General features: G+C 33.3%; 1 protein-coding gene across 5 annotated transcripts in view; it reads left to right on the top strand.

The window, feature by feature from the left end:
* Window positions 1-20,935, top strand: part of PCDH7 (protocadherin 7) — a 415,738-nt gene that overhangs the window by 250,937 nt on the left and 143,866 nt on the right. Inside the window, exon 3 of one of the 5 annotated variants that reach the window (XM_037738021.1) lies at window positions 11,719-11,745. The exons of the other annotated variants lie outside the window; for them this stretch is intronic. Coding sequence (XP_037593949.1) covers window positions 11,719-11,745 — 27 coding nt within the window. The remainder of the gene's footprint in view (window positions 1-11,718; window positions 11,746-20,935) is intronic. 5 annotated transcript variants of the gene reach the window in all.

Here is a 20,935-nt window from a genome sequence, read left to right as displayed (position 1 = left end):
AAATAAGTAGGCATTTATCATATCTTTCTTTAAAAGTTTTCTATATTCAATTGCTATGAGAAACAATACTTAGCTGAATTTTCTTATTTGCAAGAGTTAGCACTAGTATCTCTGTAGGTAGCCCTAGGCTCTTTGCTCTGGGCCACTTTTATAATAGAGTGGAGACTCCACTCAATTACAATTATGGTTTTAATAAAAATTATAGTTAGAAGCCCTTATCCCTGTTTTCTTCTTTTCCCTGACCTATTCCCCCAGATAATTTGGCCCATCATTGTCTGTGGAGTGCTCCAGTAGGCTTTTTGAAGTCAGCACAGAACCAACCTCAATCATCAATGGAAGACTTTCTTCTGGAGGCAAAATAAAATTTTCTTCTTCCTTCTTTCCCTTTTCTCCTGTTGTTTTTCTCCCTTGCCTCCCATCTCTATGAGGAAATATGACTTGTATTTCCGCCAATTATGGAATATGGTGTTATGTTAAAAAATTTCACCAAGTGCACATTTTCATGCACTGGACTGTTCTCAGAAATTGTCTGCTTGAATTTCACTTTGGTGCTCATACTATTCATTTTGTCCTTTCCTCTTTATAGTGAGAGTCATGGAGGTTTTGTGTAGGCTTGTGGCTCTTTATTATGCAGCTTAAGCCCCCAACGTTTCCCCTTCCGTAATCTTCTGAGGATCTCTGAAGTGTCATCTGAGAGAAGTCTTTTAATGTTTTAAGAACTATGAACAATTGTGTTTTCCCATGTTGGCCATTTTGAAATGAAAATCATTTGGTATTAAAATAACATGGTGGGGAGCTTTGCATATATAGTTATAAAGAGATGCATGCTCCTTAGCTTCATATGAATAAAAAACTCTTCAGCTGTTTTTTTTTTTTTTCTTCTATACTCTGAATTTTCTTTGATGTTTGGCTATATTTCATGAGTATCACTCAAAAGTTCTTTTAAATGTTGCAGTGAACTAAATATTGTATGGGTGGCTCCATTGATAGAGGGACATTCTGTTAAAAATCTAAGTTCATAGAATTCTGACTCCCTTATCCTAAGATTACATAAGAAAACATCTTATAAATGAATCGGTACTGATTAGTATCCAGGAGAAATGGTTTTTCAGTCTTACTCTGCCTCCAGAATGCTGGGTGTGACCTTGGAGAACACATTTTCCCTTTCTGATCCTTAATTTCCTTATCTTAAAAGTCGTGATTATATATGTCACTAATTATTTTTTAAATATTATTCCCACACTGACATTCCACGTTAATAATTATTTAAAGCCTCAAAAAGGAGAATCTTAGCATCCTGTGTAATAGCCCATACAGCCTTGGTGTCAGAAGAAAGTAAACATGTTTTTAATGAAAATATTTTCATATTGAGAAGTCCTGTGATTTAGTGAGAAACTTTAGATTTGATTCAGATATGCATATGTTTAAATTTTTACTTAGCTATGTGATGTTAGGCAAGTTTTAAACTTCCTGAGCTTTGATTTTATAATTTGCAAAAAAAATTGGAATAATAATATTTTAAAAGTTGTTGTGATTCTTAAAACACCTACCACATTCTGGCAATATTTGGCATTCAATAAGTGTTTTTTTCACTTCCCGATACAATATACTTCTTTTGTTTTAGTAATATCAGTAATAAAATACATCAATTACTAATCGATGTGCTACATGTAAGTGACTGTCGAAAATATCAAGATATGTTTCCTCTTTGGTAAATAACAAAGACACGATTTTCACTGATGTAAAATAAGGGGATGATAATGAACAGTCAATCTTGAATGGAGCAAGATAAATTAATTATTACTTCTGAATATTAATAGAAACAGTTTGATTCTTAAAACCACAAAAAATGTGTAATATTTAGAACTCTTCAAGTTAATAACAATTTTCATTGGTGACAAAAGATTAGTGAGGCATCAGAAGGCTGAATGAGTGATCCTTAAAAAAAAATATTTTGGTACTACCTGAAATTGAAGCTGAAGCTTTGATTGATAATTTGTTTAATCCTTTTGCCAAATAAGGAAATGTTAAAGCTGAGAGTAGACGATGAGATGATCAGTATTACAAATTTCAATTCTGATAGACTCCCTCAACCATAGACCAAAAGTGGTTTGACTTTTGCAATGTAATCTGATGATAGAAAATGTGTTTTCTTCCACGTCATACCAGGAATTTTTGACACTCTCAAGCATCATTCTACTGACATGCATAATATGGCAAGCACTATCATATGATCTGGAATGCCAGTCTTTATTTTATTTTCACTGTCTAATAGTATTACTTATTGTTTCACTTAGATGTGTTTTGATTTCCAATTAAATTCAAAGGCCTTGAGGTCAAGGACTGTATAGTTATCATTTTGTATCCTTCCCACCTGGTCACAAACATGCATAAAATGAATTGGATTCTTAAATACTTATTGAGCCTGATTTTTCAATAGTAACTGCACATTCCACACGCTGCTTAATATTACTTACTAGCAATTTTTTGTCCCTCATTGCTTAATGTTGTTTATTGTCCTGTTCACTAATACGGCATCCCATTCCCTACCCTGTCAGTATGTTGGGTCATAGCTGTAAAAAAGAATTTTTGTCACAATGCTTTTAACAGTTTCAACAACGGTACCCTAGGTGCATTCCCTTTATTATACTGTTAGACTGGCAACATTAACAGTTTTAGGGAATGAGGAGCCTTCTGATTTCTATGTTTCTCTTTATATAAAATTAAGATGCTCCTTGCTTTAAGATAGAGTGTCAATATTCACTTTACATATTAAATTAGGCATAAAAGTATTCAACATGACTACAGCGGAGCTTTCTGGTAACAAAACACACATTTTTCTAAATATAAGACTAATAATTTAAAGTCATAACCTGAAACTCACTACATTATTATTAAAACTACGATGGTATGACTATTATAAATATATATATTTTTTGGTTTATTTCTTTGTGTGTGTGTGTGTGAAGGCCATATTTAGCTATTGGGGAAAAACATGGCATTTCCTTCCCTGCTTTAGTCTTCGCAGTGGATACTGACAGAAGTAAAATGAAGCCAAAAATGAGCATTAAGAATTATTCTTAACTTCAGTGTTCATATTGTGTTTTCTCCAATTGAGCCTCAATAGAAGAAAACACAGGCTTGCAAAGAAACATCAAGTATATACTCACTCAAATACATATGATTCATTCATTGTTGAGTGAGAAAAAAAGCCATCTAATATCTACATTTGAAACTATTTATTTTTGTCTTTTTAAAAATTATCCAATTTTTAAACAATTGTCAAATTTTTTAAAGTGTGATTAATTTTTGTTAATTCCTGTGGAATAACTAGAAATTTCTATCACAATTCGAGTTTACCTATGAGTCTGTTTATTTATTTTTAATCATGAAAGTTTAAAAGAAAAATAGATCTCCAGTGGTTGTGACTAATTAATACTCCCCCAACTCCTCTGTTTCCATGTTATTTGTAGATTATTATTAATGCCATCATCAGCTACCAAGATCAATAAGGTATTTGTGAAGCATTTTAAAGCCACCAGAAAGTGTTGTATCACTTGAAGGCTTTATTAGGTTTATTGACAGTAGATTATTTTTGGGAGCTATATTTCATATTTGGATGCAGAGATTTATAACAGATTTAGTTACAAAGGAAATGAATTTGATGGATAGCACATGAAGCTTTAAGCTGCATGAAAAAATATCATGAGTTTTCATAATATTACTGTCTCACATTGAACTGTCTGGTGCTTGCAGCCCAAGGTTGAAGCAAATATTTTATTAGAAATCAAATCAATTTTAGACAATAAAAAGCTCATATTCTATCAGTGAATAAAATACAAGCTCTTCAAAGAATCCTTTTTAAATTAATAGAATATATCAGTTTATGTATTAAAATACAGCTTCCACGAATAATAAAGGATTCACTTTTCATCCTTCTTAACCTTCCTCCTTTATGTGAAGTCTTCTCATGCTGTGTCGATCTGATATGAAAATCCATTGTGTTATGTATCACTGAATTTTTCTTTTTTAAAAAGTGCTACCCTCATTTATTTTTTGCCCATTAAAATGATAGTCAGAGTTTATATATTTTACACTTTAGAACACCATTCACCATTATTGGCAGGCTCTGTTCTATTTCTAGTGGTACATGAACTCTATGTTAGAAGAGAATTGCAAGTAAACAGGAGGAATAAGTTCAAGAGTCCTGTTGTATCATTGATATGACTGTAGTTAATAACAATGTATTTTGCTCTTGAAAATCACTAAGAGAGTAGATTTAAAGTGTTCTTACCACACAAAAATTATAATTATGTGAGATAATGGATATGTTAATTAACTCAATGGAGCCATTCTACTATACGTACATATTTCAAAGCATCATGGTGTACATAAAAAAATACATAATTTTTGTCTATTTAAACTTTCAATTAATTTTAAAAAGGAAAGAATTACAGGAGCAGTGTGCAAAGGGGAGTCTGTAGAGAAAAAGAGAAGGTGGGAGGAAGCATTCTGTAGCTCTGTTGTATCTTTCATGTGAATCTCTCCTTGAGGAGTCTTCACAAGCATTTTCAGCCAGTTCTCTCACTTTCAGCTCCTCTCCCAGTTTCTGCTTACTTCTGTTCCTCATCCCACTTTTCCTGGCTCATACACTTACGCCCTATTTTTCTTCTCTTAAGAAAACCTTCACCACTTTCTCTCCCATAGGAGGCAGAATTGTGGTAACATGTAAGCATGTCACCAAGGTTTGGCTTGATCTTCAGAACAGAGCTGTCAGCTCTCCTCAGACTCCTAATTTGAGAATCCTTTTTAAAATTTCTTCGTTTTCAAAATAATTAACAAAACAACTCTTAAGCCATTGTGTAATACATATGACCTGCTGAGTTATATATAAAATGCTATTATGGGGGATGTCAGACTTTTTTTTTTTTTCCAGTTACTTTACTGAACTCACTACATTTAACAGTAACTGAATCTACTGTTTCCCTTGTATGAGCTCTTCTACTGTCCGTCACATCCAAAACAGGAAGAACACTTGAATCTACTTCTGATAGTACCTAGAGAGTATTGCAGAGCTGGGGAGGAATGTAGACATTTTCTGTAACATTGATTTCAGAGATCATTAAAAATTTAAAGAAAACTGTTTCATTGTTTTAAGCGTTAAACATTAACTGCAGTTGGGATCTGACAGATAAATAACATACTCTTTCTGCAGAATCAAGTTTATCGTTATAGGTAAGTTGTTGACAACATGCTTCTACTCTTATCTGGACATCATCTGCCTCTTGTTAGGATCAAGGGAATAGGTAGCTACAGGGGCACCTTTCATAGCTTGACTTTGGTCTTTCACTGCTTCCATCTAAGACCATGTTGCAGTTACATTGGCCGAATAATTTGAAAAGAATATTGCCTAATACACATTTACAAGTAGATATAAATCTGTGTCTACATCTTTATGTGTATTTTTATCTTCATCTATCTAATCTAAAATTTAGTTTTCTTTTTAATGGGAAAAAGGTAGCAGTTTTGTTTTAAACTATAATTATTATGAGCCAAAGGATTTCTGATATTATTTGGACAAAGATGAAAATCAATCTCTAAAAATTTGAGTAGAGGACTAGTTTGTTTTAAAGTCACTACCTGGGTCAGCATCTAACTTTCAAATCAAACTACGCCATTTGTTTAGTAAAGAGCCAATTTTAACTTACGGAATTTCCAAGACAAAAGCCATTTCAAACTCAGAAAAAGAGCATAGTTATACATTTGCATGATCATTTATAGCTTTAGCTTTCATCCAACTTAATTTCAAATAGTATTGGAGGGATTTCTTAACCCCTAAAACATTAACGTATTTTTGTTTCTAAAAGTATGTGGCTTAGTACAAATCAAGTGCCTATAATCAGTATGCATTTCTTGTAAAACGGAAACATAAGTGACATTTTGAAATATTTTAATTGCATGTTCAGAAGTGCTAGTGGATATGCCAAAGTGAGAATAAGATCCTGAAACTAATTAATGTGGCTTCATTTATCAAGAGCATGAGAGCTGTTATAAATACTAATAATAGCATTGTAACAGTATATTTCCATTTATCTGTTGATACTCACAGGGTACTGTCATAGTTCTCCACACCACTGAGTAGAAGAAAGGCTTTGTGTGGATTTAACAGAAAGCATTTCACATTTCTCTGTAGTAAATTCTAAGACCTTTTTACTGACACTTCCCGACCTGACATTGGTATCCCTGGGGCTGAGATTGATTGCTTTCAAGAAAACAACTGTGTTCATATTTACAGAGTTGCAGGATTAAGGAAATTAGTAAAACATATCCCATATTCAAACATACTTATTAATAAAAATATGAAAAATACAAAAAATTACCTTGCTATTCTTTGGGGAGGTAAAAATGAGCCCAGGGCAGGGGTTAATGTGCAAGGGTTAGTTTTTACGTAAAATCTTGCCTTGTAACTAGAGACTGCCGAAACAGAAAAGACTTCAAAGTGACATTCTTGGAGAAAGGCCTGGCCTTCATTTCTCATCCTTAAATATTTGGGAATCTTTGTCAGCAGAGTGTTTGTTCAAGGCTTATTGTGAGAACATATGGAAAGAGCAATGGATTAGGAAACATATATTTGATCTTGAATCTCCTGTTCCTTGGTAATGTTTTCACCCAGCCAATTTTACTTCTCAGGTCTTCAGTTTCTTCACACATAAACATAAGGAAGTTGGACTCACTGACAGTATAGTTCTTTTCAATTAACCCTAAAGACTGTGATTCTGTGATCATTACTGTAAGATGACTGGTGCCCCAACGAAAGAGTAAAACTTAAGGGTCAGAATTATATCCAGGAGCAAATGGTTTGCCAATATGTAATTCCAGAAATTTGTTAGTGTGTCCTTGTGAGTCACCTCTAAAGGCAGCCAGTTTGCTACTTCTATGACAATGAAATTTCCAGGTTAGATACAGAAGAGATGGCCATGGGCAACAAAGGTAATTCCAGTAGAATGTGACAAAGGCAGGTTAAATAAAATGTTTATCTTAAGAGAGAAAGCCAGCCATAGATGAGCATAAACATGGGTAAAAAGAAATGTCCCTGAAGATTTAGTTACATTTGTTTTCTGGGTCAAAAGACTAGATTAGTAATGCCATTTTAAAAAAAGAAGGGGAAATTTGTACACTGTTTTGTATTTCATCTTTTTGTTGTCGTTGTTGTTGTCGTTGCTGTTTTTGTTTGAGACACAGTCTTGTTCCGTCATCCAGGCTGGAGTGTAGTGACATGATCTAGGCTCACTGCAACCTCTGCCTCCGAGGCTCGAGTGATTCTCTTGCCTCAGCCTCCTGAGCAGCTGGGATTACAGGTGCCCACCTCCACACCCAGTTAATTTTTGTATTCTTACTAGAGACGGGTTTCAACATGTTGGTCAGGCTGGTCTCCTACTCCTGACCTCAAGTGATTCACCATCTTGCCCTCCCAAAGTGCTGGGATTACAGGCTTGAGCCAATGTGCCCGGCTCTTATATTTCATCATGCTTAGAAACTTTGTCTTTGTTTTGAGTCAGAAGATCTATCAATTATTTATTAGATTTATATTTTGATTCCTTTTCAGGAAGCATTATAGATTATTAACTTCATTTTTTCAACAAATATTATTCCAGGCTAGGTTAGTTATAGAAGAGGCCTTGAGTTCAGATATTTTAATATCTAGTAAAATGGAAATAATTTGGCTTCAGAAAGAGAATGGCTTGGGTTTTAGTGGTGACTACAATCAACTTACTGATTTTGTGACCTTGGACAATTTACCTAATCTTTCTGACATGGAGTATTCCAGTTTGAAAAATCAGCAAAATTTCTTACCTCCTGAACTGTGTCAGGGTGAAATGAAAAACTTTGTATGAAGCATGTAGCATAGTACTTATCATAGAGTAGATGCCCATCAGTGCTTAGTTGATTTACCTTCAACTTACTCATCTAAATAAGCACATTTCCCAGTTTTTTGAAATTTTAGAAAGGGCTTGAGCTAAATAATCTTAAATATTCCACTGTCCTTTCATCACATTTTATCTCTTTTGGTTTATTTAGATTTAAAAGAACAACAATAACAACAACAAAATAGATGCACTACCATCCTCTAACACTGTAACAACCGCAACAGTTTAGACTCAACATGTTTTTCCCCAAGAATATCGTCGTTATTGTGACCTTTTTAAATCAAAGCTTAGTCTTTTGTAAGAATCACCTTGAGAAGCAGGATAATTTTTACCTGAAATAGTTAAAATACGTGAGATGGGTATTTTCAGTTCTTTCTAAAACCAAGAAAAATTAATCCACATATGGAATTCTTCTTTAAAAGTTGAAATTTTCCTTCTGGTATTGAGTCTGAGACGTCTAACTTACAGTTTCTCTTGGCCTGCAGTTGATATCTCCTTGCCTGCTAAATGATAACTACTGATTACATTAATATTCAGATCTGTCCTTTCTTCTCAAGAGGTCATTTTTAGCCTTTTTTTTTAATTAGTCTATTTTCTACTGAGAATGGAATTATTATTTCCCATAAAGATGGTTTGTAGCTGTAAGTGCTTCTTCATGCAGAAAAGCAAAAAACAAACAAGCAAGCGAAAAAACCCCACCTATTTCTATATTAAAACATAAAATAATTCACTATCGTATAGATATTGTAGCAAATATGCAAAGTCTAACCAGTGAGAGATGTGTAGTTAATCCTGGTTTCACCCCCTCCCACCAAGAAAAGCCTAATGACCTTATAATATCATTATGAAGAAATGGTTGAACAATGACAAAGGTGATCTTTTCACAATTTAATTTTTCTTATCTGAAAAAGTTAATTTTTCAGATAAGAAAAATTAAATTAAAACTGCTCTAATGTAATCAGAATCCATTTAGAAATTTCTTTATTGGCCAGGTGCAGTGGCTCACACCTGTAATCCCAGCACTTGGAGAGGCCGAGATCAAGACCATCCTGATCAACATGGTGAAACCCCATCTCTACTAAAAATTCAAAAATTAGCCTAGTGTGGCGGCACGTGCCTGTAGTCCTAGATACTGGGGAGGCTGAGGCAGGAGAATCCCCACTGCTCTAAAGCCTAGCGACAGAGAGACAAAGCTAGACTCTGTCTCAGGAAAAAAAAAAAGAAAAGAAAAGAAAATACCTTTATCTTTGGGCATAACATCCTACAATACACTGTGACATTTTACAGCTACATGGAAATTACAGTACTTATAGGTTGTAAATTACAGAAATTGGCCCTTTTTCTAGTCCATTCCTTTATGATTTTATGATGAAAAAGCTAATGAATATTATTTTTCTATAGTATTCTAAAATCTTAAAATCAAACAAACAAAAAATACAAAACTTAATCCAAGTATCAGATATCATGTAATTAATTTACAGATCACCTAAGTAGGAAAGTTAAAAAAAAATGTAGGAATCCAACAATCTGTATCTATTTTATACCAGGTTTTTACTTAAAAACCTTTTTTTTTTCTTATTTACCTATTCCTGGTATGTCTTTTTTGTAAGGAAACCCAGCTACTGCCTCAAAAGCTTCTAAGTACAGATGTCAAGTTGTCTCCATGAACCTTGTTTAATAGCTGTAAGATGCGGTGGATATTATTAATAGTATCTCTGGGAAGTTTTGCCATTAGTAATTCTTGAATTATTTTACCTAATTTTAAATCATGAAGATGACTTAGAAAATAGCACTTTTTCTCCCCTATATTCTCAGCTTCTCAGGTGGTTGGGGCAGGTGGATCGCTTGAATCTAGATGTTCTAGTTCAGCCTGGGGAACATAGTGAGAAATTATCTCTGAAAAAAAATCAGTTTTCTTTTTTTCTAGGTACCTATATAGAATCAAAATAAATTTGCATACATTTATTTCTTATATACTTTTAGAAATATTTTGAGGCATAATAGTACCATAAGAATATTTTTATTTTTAAATATTAGTTGGAATATGAAACAACAAAAAAAAATCAGTGCATAGTGATACAAATGAAACCTAAGAAATACTTTTCGTATTAGGGCAGTTTAGGAGTGTATGCCAAGGAGGAAAGAACCCCTTAAGTATATTAGGGGACATTTAATTTCTAGGGAGGGTATTGTACTGCAAATGGTGGTCACTCCTCAGGTCACTGTCAAGATCAGACTGAGCAAGGCAGGAATATAAATTATTTTAAAGGCCAGATTTGCATCTGTGAAAACATGCTATTCCCTAGAAAGCACACAGACATGAGTTACATAAAAATACTCATTTATTTAAATTGTATGTTTTATTCAATTTGGTCATCTGAATCACCAGGTGAGAAAGGAATATTAAACATTAGACATTGTGGTAGGCAAATAGAAACTGCACGATAATATCGTGTCATAAAAAATGAGGGATGCATACGGTAGAAGACACATTATTTTGGCATGTTTCTGCCCACAAGTATATCAACTCCATTACATTTTGCTATATAATGAATTATTGAGAATAATTAGACTCAAAGTATTGTAATATGGTCTATAGATGAGTAGAAAGAATTGTCACCTACATACTCTTAGTTATAAACAGTTATAAACACTATAGTCTGAATTAAACAAAATTCTCAGTTTATGAGAAGCCCAACATTTTCCATATGCACTGTCATATTCCATTTTTTTTCTAATATTCATATTTCATTAGCATTTAGTACACAGGCCTTGGGATTGTTGAAAAAGAATATAAATATATTCAATTTCTATATTTGCAAACTATTTATCATTTAAGTTACCATCAAGGCCTAGTTAGTTTTAAGACACTAAATTAATTTAAATCCCACCTCTTTTACTTTTGATATGCAAATATTTTTACTTTGATGTTGTAGCAATACAAATTGAAGTTTGCAACATGAACTGCTAATGCTAATTTGATTACTTCTGTATTAGTGTTTAGTGTAACCAAAATAACAAGAGATTATTTTAAAAATGAAACTGGGAATGGAAGAACTCTTTCTCTGCAGGCCCTCTGCAATGATGGTAGTATTAATGCATGTACATTAATGCCTGATGATTCTCATAGAGCAATGAATGCAATTTTGAAGGCAAATCATTCAAGATTTTTAGAAAAAGTGACAGCTTGATTTCTTTTTTTTTAATTGAGAGTTCATCAAAAATCCTCACCTTACGTTTTAACGGATCTGAGATTTCAAGTCTACTTAAAATGTTTATTGCAGATGATTTATACCACAATTTATTTCTAGCATTAAAATGTTTTATGTGAAGATAAAGTCCCTGAATTGTGAATGTAAAACTTTTTGGTTAGAAGTGAATCACAGTTGTTTTTTTTTTTTTCTTTTTTTTTTTTTAAGAAACTTTTTTTTTTTTTTTTTGGATTTATTTGTTAAAGTTGAAGAGATTTCTCATGATCTGTCACAAGAAAGGTGTAAATATCTGATTGCAAACAAGCTAAGATAGGTACACCTAAAACCTGTCGAAAAACCATTTTCTCTCTCTCTTTTTAAATAGTACTTACCAATGATAACTCTCCAAATACATATATCTCACTAATATATGTGTATATATAATCTGTAAGATATATCGGGGATGGAGCTGCAGTAATATCTGCCACCTGTAGTGTGCCTGCAGCGTGCATGTTGCTTGTCTGTTTCTTGAAATGTCTGTGTAGTGTCTGTAATTTGTATTATACCTGAAAGTCTCTATGCTCATTAACCTTTTACAGGTGCCGCACCATTCCAAGGAACCACAGGTACTAAAAGAATGGGCAGTAGTTACAAAGCAGAGGCACAGAACTTCCTTTTGCCTACTTTTAAGCAATGTTTTTGGAGGTCACTGGTCTAACATTCAATGAGTTAGAGAGTCATGACCAAGCTAAGGAAACGAAACAGAGAAGTAGCTAATGATTGAATAGGGGTTATGTTATATATTTGCAACATGTGGTTGATTATCTGACACCTTTCTCCACCAAAAAATATATAGATTTCAGTTAAAAGAGAGAGGGAGATTGAGAAATATCAATTAATCCTTACTTTATATATCAAATTATCAAAAGTTTTACCTCTAAATATGTCTAGAAAACGTATTAGAAATTATTCACAGGCTATTGACTTTTCAAAGAGTTCCTGATAATATACTATGTGGTACCTGGAAATAGAATACAGAAGTTAACCAGGTTAGAATGTTGATAGATACAGATTAATAGACTGAAGGACCATAAACAAAATTTATCACATTAATAAATATTGAGTCCTATTTGGCATATTCTCTTTATGATTATAATATGATTTTTATAAAATGTAGTCAAATAAGAGCAAGCATTCAGCATTATACTACATTTTTTTCTTCATAAAATTTAAAAATTTGGTGCCTAAAGAGAAAAAGAAGCATGCAATGATAGCCTCAAAGAAGTTGAGCAATGTGTACGTATCTATGTATCTATCTATATATGTATGCACACACACACTATATGTATATAAATACACACTATATATAGAGAGACTATATACACTATAGAAATATTTTCAGCATGATAGTGACTTTAGTGATAGAGAATTCTCTTTCAGAATGCTCCTCACTATGTTTTTGCCATAAATACCTGTAAATTCCGTGTGTGATGGAAAAAGAAATAATTTTTAGTCTTTCTCTCCAGTGCATCAAAAATCTTCTTTCTTTTTCAGAATAGTCACTTTGCTTTACATATGTGTTCTTTTACATACAGTGCAATGTTTAAGAAGAATGTATCTTGAGTAAACACTAATTAAGTAGCTACTAAATAGGCTTTGGCAAACCACTCATATAATCCGACAGACTTGTTAGAGTTGGGGAATACAGTTGTGATTATGAAAATCATTAATGCTGTTAAAAATAATGATGTCAACAATATTAACCTTTTTCATTGAAACTATTTTCAAGGGCTAAAAGTGAGCACAGCATAATATGAGCCTACTTCTGCTTAATAGCATTGCAATCCAAATTACCATCTTGCTCAACCTCCCATTTTTAAAATGCAAACTTTTTTATAAGTTATTTATGCATATTGTTAAGAGTAGTAATCCTTCCTCTTTTTTGTAATAGGTATAAAATAATTATTTGTAATTCTTTACGTATATAATGAAAGAAAACTGAGGTTAGGTATAGTAAGGAAGGGAGGTATTCCATTTTTCGCACTTTAAAAAGGAGATTCTATAGATGTAAATGCTCATTGCTTTGTTAACTTCTTTATCTATTTTTCACGATACACTAGTTCTTTCCATCTAGATGTTATGTTTCTCAAAAAGCCATCTATTTTTAAAACTCTTTCTCTTCCAATATAATCTGGAAGCACTCAAGTCACCATGGAAATGTTGTGAGTCTTAAAATGATGTCTGCTAAATTATGCCATTGGCCGAATCTCACGCCCCACCCCTAAGTCAGAAGGTCAGTTTATGTTTTGCCAGCCATCATTTTTAACTAAATGGACAACTTTCCCACTGGAACCTATGAAAATGACAAACAGTTCACCTTCCTCCAAAGTGCGCCATTGTAAGAGGGAGAAAGACAGAGACTAGACAAGGAGAAAATAGTTAAGGAGGAATATCCCTGATAAAATCAGCACTTAGCCCTCAGTTTCATTTAGATCAGTACTCTTGAGACTGAGAAACTGATTTTTTAATATTTTATTTAATCTTAATTTACATTTAAATAGCCACATTTGGCTAGTACTTATCATATTGGACAGTGCAGATTTAGATCCTCGGGTTCTCATTTAACTTTAAAAGGCAAAGGTTAAATGTTTTTAATTTAGTATTTGAAATTGACACCTAAGAATAAAACTGGTCATCATTCTTTTGGAAGTCCAGTGTTTCTTTTGGTAATTCTAGATTATTTCTCTTGGCTTCCTGTGTTTTTAGCCTTCTCTGTCACTGAAAATAATTAAAATATTGCTTAAAATTAGGATTTATATAAAATGTATATTTTGTATGAAATGTATATAAGGCAGCATTTGCATATATATAAACACACACATACACACAATTTTTCTTTATTAAAGGAATTTTACTAAATATTTGAAAAGACTTCATGCAATTATTGGTCATGGAAAAGTCCTTAAAACTTCCTTCGCGTGGTGAGTAGAGCCATGTATATGAAATCAAACAGATGGATGATCAAGTCCTAATTCTGTGACTAGGTGAATACCTTGGACTTACTACTAAGGCCTTCTGAAGCCTCAGTTTCCTTATCAAAAAACAGAGATCATAATGTTTTTTACATGGTAGAATTGTGATGATGATACATGAACTAGTAATATAAAGCAGAGAACATTGTGCTTGGCTCTTAGTGTTTGTTAAGTAAATATCAGCATGTCAGCCTTCCTTTTGATGTTGCATAAGGGTCATATGACTGCAAAATGTCCTCTAAAGGAGTATTTATTCTTTATGGTGGCTCACAATGAATAATTCCTAATCCAGCTGAATACCAACAGTGCCACTGGGTTTCAGAACTCCTTCCTCCTCTGGTCACACAAAGATATGGGATGATCTTACAGGTGCCTGATTATAAAAACAACCTTTTATTGTTTGGGGAAAATGATAGTATTTTCAGTTGTTTGAAGAATTGTCCCAAGGAAGAAGAAATAAACATAATATGTAATGATGCTTCCTCTTGAGCTTCCAATTTTTACTTTTGGTGTTGTCAAGACATGTATCCGCTGCCTTTCAGATTGGGCTAATTTCTTTACTGTAGCCAAGCTTAGGGAATAGACCTTGTAAATCATCTTATAAATCGCAAGAGTCAGCCAAAGGAGAAAGAGCTGATGTTACCAGCTGAGATAGAAAAAATAAAAAGATGAATGCTAAAATACAGATAAAAAGCTCTTCACTCCCTAATCCCAACTACTCTTACTAATGTCAATGCCCAAGGAAGACTGTTGTCTCATTCGTTCATTGACAGGCCTCAGAGATCAAACTGCCACTCAGAACTTCCACAGATCTTTCCTTCATCTCACGTGTGCTGTGTGTCATGTTGGGGGAGCCAAAGTATATGCCTATGGATGGCTCTTCCATTCTAGTAAATTGTAGAAATAAGGTGTTCAGATACTTTCAAGTCTGATCATGATGCTTTACCTTCCAAGGTGTTGTTGTGCTCCTTAGTCTAATGCAACCATAATCAAGACTGAATTATAACATAGACAGAAGGAGCCACCAAAGCAGCAAAATGCTATGAACATATAATGATAATAAATAAGATGCTTCATAAAGTGTGATACTTTGTTAACTGTAGGGAAAACCCATTCCTAACATAAGTATTAGGTAACTGTCAAAAAACAGGATTGTCATATTTAATACTGCTTTACAAGAAAAAGTCAGCTAAAGCCAGGACAGAGAAAAAAAATGTAGAAGTTTTATCTTTTATTTTTATAGAAAAAATACTTTAAGAGATTTGAGAACCACCTTCAATTTAGATTTTTTTTTTTTTTTTGCTAAATAGTGATAATCCTAAAAATAGGCTTAGAGTTGGAACATTTATTCAACTGTAAATTAAATGAAGATTGTAATAAATTTTATTTAAAACCTGCAATGCCAACCAAATGTTTAGGAAAGAGAGTGTGTCTGTATGGGTATACACTCACAGTTCATGACATTCCCAAAATGTGTAAATCTGGAGACCAGAAAGAGAAAAAAGAATGCTAGATTGGTAACTATTTGAATAGAATATAAACATGGGCAGTGAAAAAGACTTTATTACCAGTAGGCATTTTAAAATATCAATACAGTTATTTTTATTTAGAAAAATAAGTATAATAGGGGTGTGGGGGGTATCCTCCTAACTGCGTAGGTTGGAATAAAACCTTCAGAAATATTATGGATTTTTATAATCTACAATTACGTATTTTCTCTTTGTAAAATGTCTTCATGAAATTTCATTGAGAATAAATTATGCATTTTTGCCTTTATATACATTATCTCAAAGTATAAGAAATGGAAAGCTGTAGAATTTAGCCAGTCATTGGAAAGGATGTCCTGAAATACCAATGTTCTCACCCCAATACTCTGAACTGACACCATGACCCATGACAGCTTTGTTGTACCTATACTTTGATATGAATTAGCAGCCATTCAGAAGTAGATGAAAACAAGATAATTTATTTTATCTTCTTTTTGTACTACAAAAGTTGGAGTCCATATGGAGTAAGCAAAACTCAAATTTGAAACGATAGGTGATAAAAACCAAATTTGTATAGAATTTGAAGATCGGCTTTCTAATATGCCTACCTGAAGGCATGGTTATATGTAAATACTATAAACTTCTACTTAGTAATTTGAAATTCGTTCATATGTTGAAATGGTCCTATTAAGATTTAAATTTCTGTGTTCAGGTTTGGACTATTTATTCAACATTTTGTTGAAAGTCAAAGCACATGCATTTTGAAAATGCATAAAGAAATCACTATCCTTTATTAAAAACAGATACATATTAAAATTATAGTTGTCTGATATAGGTATATTCAAAACTATCACTCAAATTGGCTTCAGATAGCTAAAAGATCTCTATGTAAAATCTGGGCTGTTTAATATAGCAGTTCCTAGTCAATCACGACAATTAAGCAGTTGAAATGTGACTAGTCAAAACTGAGATGTGCTGTCAGTATTACAAACACACCAGATTTAGAAGATTTTGTGGAAATAAAAGGAATACTAAATATCTCATTTACGATTTTTTATTGATCACATATTGACACAATATTTTGAACATACTAAGTCAAACAAAATATATGATTAGAATTAATGTTTTAAAGTGGCTTAAAGGACCTTTTAAATTATGTTTGTGGTTCTTATATGTTATTTGCATTATATTTCTTCTATTGGTCAGCATTGATGCAGACAGTTTATACACAAAAGGAAAACTGCAATTTAAAGGTGAATGAGGAAAGGTATGTTTATTTTCTATTTCTCCTGTATGCATTACCGCAAACTTAGCAGCTAAAACAATACATTTACTATCTTACAGTTGGAGTTCAGGAGCCCAAAGTATATCCCACTGAACTAAATCAAGGTGTCAGTAAGGCTGCATTCCTTCTGGAGACTCTAGCAGAGAATCCCTTTTGTTGCCTTTTTCAAGTTTGAAGGCTGCCTTCCCACATTCCTTTGTTAGTGGCCCCATTTTTCTGTCTTCAGAACAGTATTGCTCCATATTCTTCTAACACTGAATCTCTCCAGGGCTCCCTCCCTGCCTCCCTCTTCTCCTGTAAGAACCCTTTGATTACATCGAGTCCACCAGGATTATCCAGGATAATCTCCCCATGTCAGAGTCAGGTGATCAGCCACTTTGATCCTCCATCCCTTGCCATGTAACCTAATGTATTCACAGATTCCTGGGATCAGGACATAGACACCTTTAGTGGCCATTATTGTATCTCTTCAATATTTATACATATATTTATATCCACATTGAATTAAATAAATAAACATATAAAAATCCAGGTATTTTCTTTCTATCTCTCTATCTTTTCTTCTCCCTTTCACAAAATCTTAGTGTTCTTTAGATTTTTTTTCCTTTGTTTCCCTTTTGGTCCTAATTTATCATCTAACAAATGGTATATCACCCAAATAATCATAGACAAAGGCCAACACATGCTGAATGAAAAAATGAAGTTATCCATTTTAAGGTGGTCATTCTAATTAGGGCAAAACCCCTCAGAGTTTGGAATTGTTTTCAGTGTTCGTCAGGTAGACTAATAACTGACACAGCAAGTACCATAAAGGAAGGATAGTGATTCCAGTGCGCGAGCACATTTTTCAGCCTGGATCAAATCAGTATGCCGTTCATGAAGAAGAAAGAGCTTTGAGACAAAGCCAAATAAAGGAAAGTGGAAAACAACTTTTCTTCCCCTCCAAGAGACTTTGTTAATTTAGCACACCTGCTCAGACCTTTGGAGATGATCTTGGAACGTGCTACTTTAGTTAAAAAGTGCGTTCCTTCAGAAACTGCAGAAATGTGGCAGACATTTGGTAACTTCTTTTTACCTTGTCAGACACTGGGAAAATATAGTTTTATTTTTATCGTATAGTTGATTAGACAGTTTTCACCATTGGTTTTATAATACTGGGTAACCACTAGATTTAATTATAAGACAATTGATGAGAACAGTGCTTAGGAGTCAGAATTTGGCCACCGCATTTTTTTCTTCTGCAGAACAATGACTTCTTCAAAGGTAATAATCTATGGGGTAAAACCCATCTTTTAACATATTTTATTCTACATTGTAATGATGATTTAACTAGACTTAGGAAAACTGTCCATTTACTCTATTTATTGGACAAAGCTAAATTGGATACTAATTGCGAAGAGATATAACTGTAACATCAGTAAATTCTAAACATGGTGATTTAGACACCAGCTGTATGTTTTCCTTCTTTTCTTTCTTGTTTTGTTTACATCAGTGTACTAGCTCTGAAAGCTTTGCGTTATTTCCACATAGGTGATTTTTAAGGGAAAATTTACCAGCTAAAGAGAGATATAATAAAATGGTTGAGGAAGACAATATCAATTTATTTATAATTCTGTAATTTAGGACATTCTTTTTTATTCTATAAGTGGTTATTTTAGGAAGTGTAGAAGAAATATTAATAACATGTGATAAAAAATAATAATAACGTGATATTACAGTAAAGGAAAACACTATAAAAATTAGCCCATTGTAATTTCAACCCCCAGTTGGCTGATATCTTTGTTAGAGTTTAAAATGCTTTTAGTATTGAAGATGTGTTTTAATAGCTTTAGAATTTAGCCTATGACTATACAATTTAGAAAATGTAAATGTGGATGGTAGCAAATTTTGAATTTTCATGCAGCAAGTAGAATCCTTAAAACTGAGGATAAGAACAGGCCATATCATGAGGTGCTGATCAAGGCAATTTCTGTATATATTTAAAGATGGTGATTTAAATTACACAGAAATAATTGTGCATTGATTTAGACATATGTGTCTCAGAGACACATGCCTACACAAGTTGTTTTTTCTAAAATCATGCAGATATGTTGAACTCTTTCCTTAGTACAGTTTGGCATTAGCATAGCGTGTTGGAGGTGATAATATATGCTAAATGATATATTTGTAATCAAGACATTTTTAAAGAACACTTAATAAAGGAAAGTCATCAGGCCATACAAATGATCTGTTTTTCTCTTTATTTTTATTGGGGGATGGGAGAAGGAAATAATCATAAAGTATTTAATATTCAAAGTTGTTGACTTTTTTTTGTGGAGGCTCAGGCAAATAGAAATAAGCCTCTAACAGAACCAAGTGATAATTGAATTAAATGTAATGAGCAATTCAATGGAGCTATTACTAAGCAAAATAGGAAATCAAAGTAGGAAGTCACAAACTCTGCCAGGGGAAGTCTGGGCATATTTCACAAAGGATATGAGTTTGAAATAGACTTTTAGTTTTATAAAACTTATATTACAAGAAGTTTATTGCACATGTGCTCGTTTATTAAGAGAGAAGGGTTGGCCAGACTAAGATTAAGGTGAAGCTTTGTGCAAGAGAAACAGCCAGAACCAACAGTAGATCATGGTAGCCGAAAACCATGTTAAGGTGATCATCTTAATATCTAGACAGTGGAATATCATTAAATAGATTCATGAGTTGTTAGATAACTTTATCAAAGTTTTGTTTGTACTTATTAAAATGGTACAGGATACATTGAGGAATGGAGATAGGAAGGGTAATGACTGAAATACCCAGTTGGTTTTTTTTTGTAGTTGTGTGACTAAGATATGTATGGAAATATAATGCAATACCTGTGGGCAAAAAGTGGTGAGATCTCCTGGAATGGTGCTTCTCAAAATCTGGTTCTCAGAACCGAAGCATTGACATCATCTGGCCCAAAATGCCAATTATCTGGGACCTATCCCAGAACAATTGAATCAGAAACTTTGAGGATGTGATCCAGCAACCATGTTTTAACAAGTCCTCAGGTGAATTTGAGGCATACTAATATTTGAAGACAGCTGTTTTAGAGGAGTATTTTCAGAGCAGAACCCTCAGAATTGGAAAATTGATGGGATTTGCAGATAAGGAAGATGGAATAATCAGGAACAGCTAAAATTTTTATTGTAGAAAGTGGAGAGGGGTGTCATTCAATGAGAAAAGATATATGAAAGAAAGGTTAAGCCAAAAGGGTACTTTTGAAAACACGTAATTGGAAAGGAAGCTGTCATTGGAAACAAAACAGTAAGTCTAGAGTTAAATGTCAGGAATTGGTCTTGATTAAACCAATTGTTGGTCTTCATGGCACTGGAGAGTCTGTTGTTAATGTGTTCATAGCTTTCCTTTACAGCAAAGGTACCTGGATAGAGGGTGGGGCACCATTAGAATATGTGATGTAGCAGAAAGAGCCTTGGACTTGGGGATCAGAGAACCTGAACTCTCACTGTGACCTATAACATCTATAACCCTACCTGGTTATGAATAGTAATGGGGTTACCTTTGGAAAGTCACTTCTTAAGATCCAGTTAACTAATTAGAGACCCCGGTGTTTTGTTAGTCTTTTGGTTTTTGTTTTCCCTCCTCATCAGGACAATGGAAATGTTGCCTGTGAACATAATTCTTGTGAAAAAATAACAAGTGCATGAAAACATAGCATAGTTTACAAGAAACACTTAATAAATGGCAGATTCATCCTTCTTGGCTATTTGTTGATTACACAACGTTTCCTTTGATTTATCCAAAAACTTGATTGAGAAGAGGATGAAGGAGAGAGAAAAATCTTTCTCAGGACATTCACAAATATGCAGAGGAATTAAAGACCGAATTGTTGCCTGAAAATTAATTTGAATAGAGCATCCTTAATATAGCCTCCTATAGTTTCCTGGAGAAAATTATTCAGCAACACGTCTAAAAATAGTTACTAAGGGATTGCAGAAAAACGAGTACGGTTCTTTAGTAAAGACATGGG

This window comes from Cebus imitator, unplaced genomic scaffold, assembly GCF_001604975.1.
Source record: "Cebus imitator isolate Cc_AM_T3 unplaced genomic scaffold, Cebus_imitator-1.0 Scaffold47, whole genome shotgun sequence".
Lineage (NCBI taxonomy): Eukaryota > Metazoa > Chordata > Mammalia > Primates > Cebidae > Cebus > Cebus imitator.
This window is presented reverse-complemented; position numbering and strand designations above follow the sequence as displayed.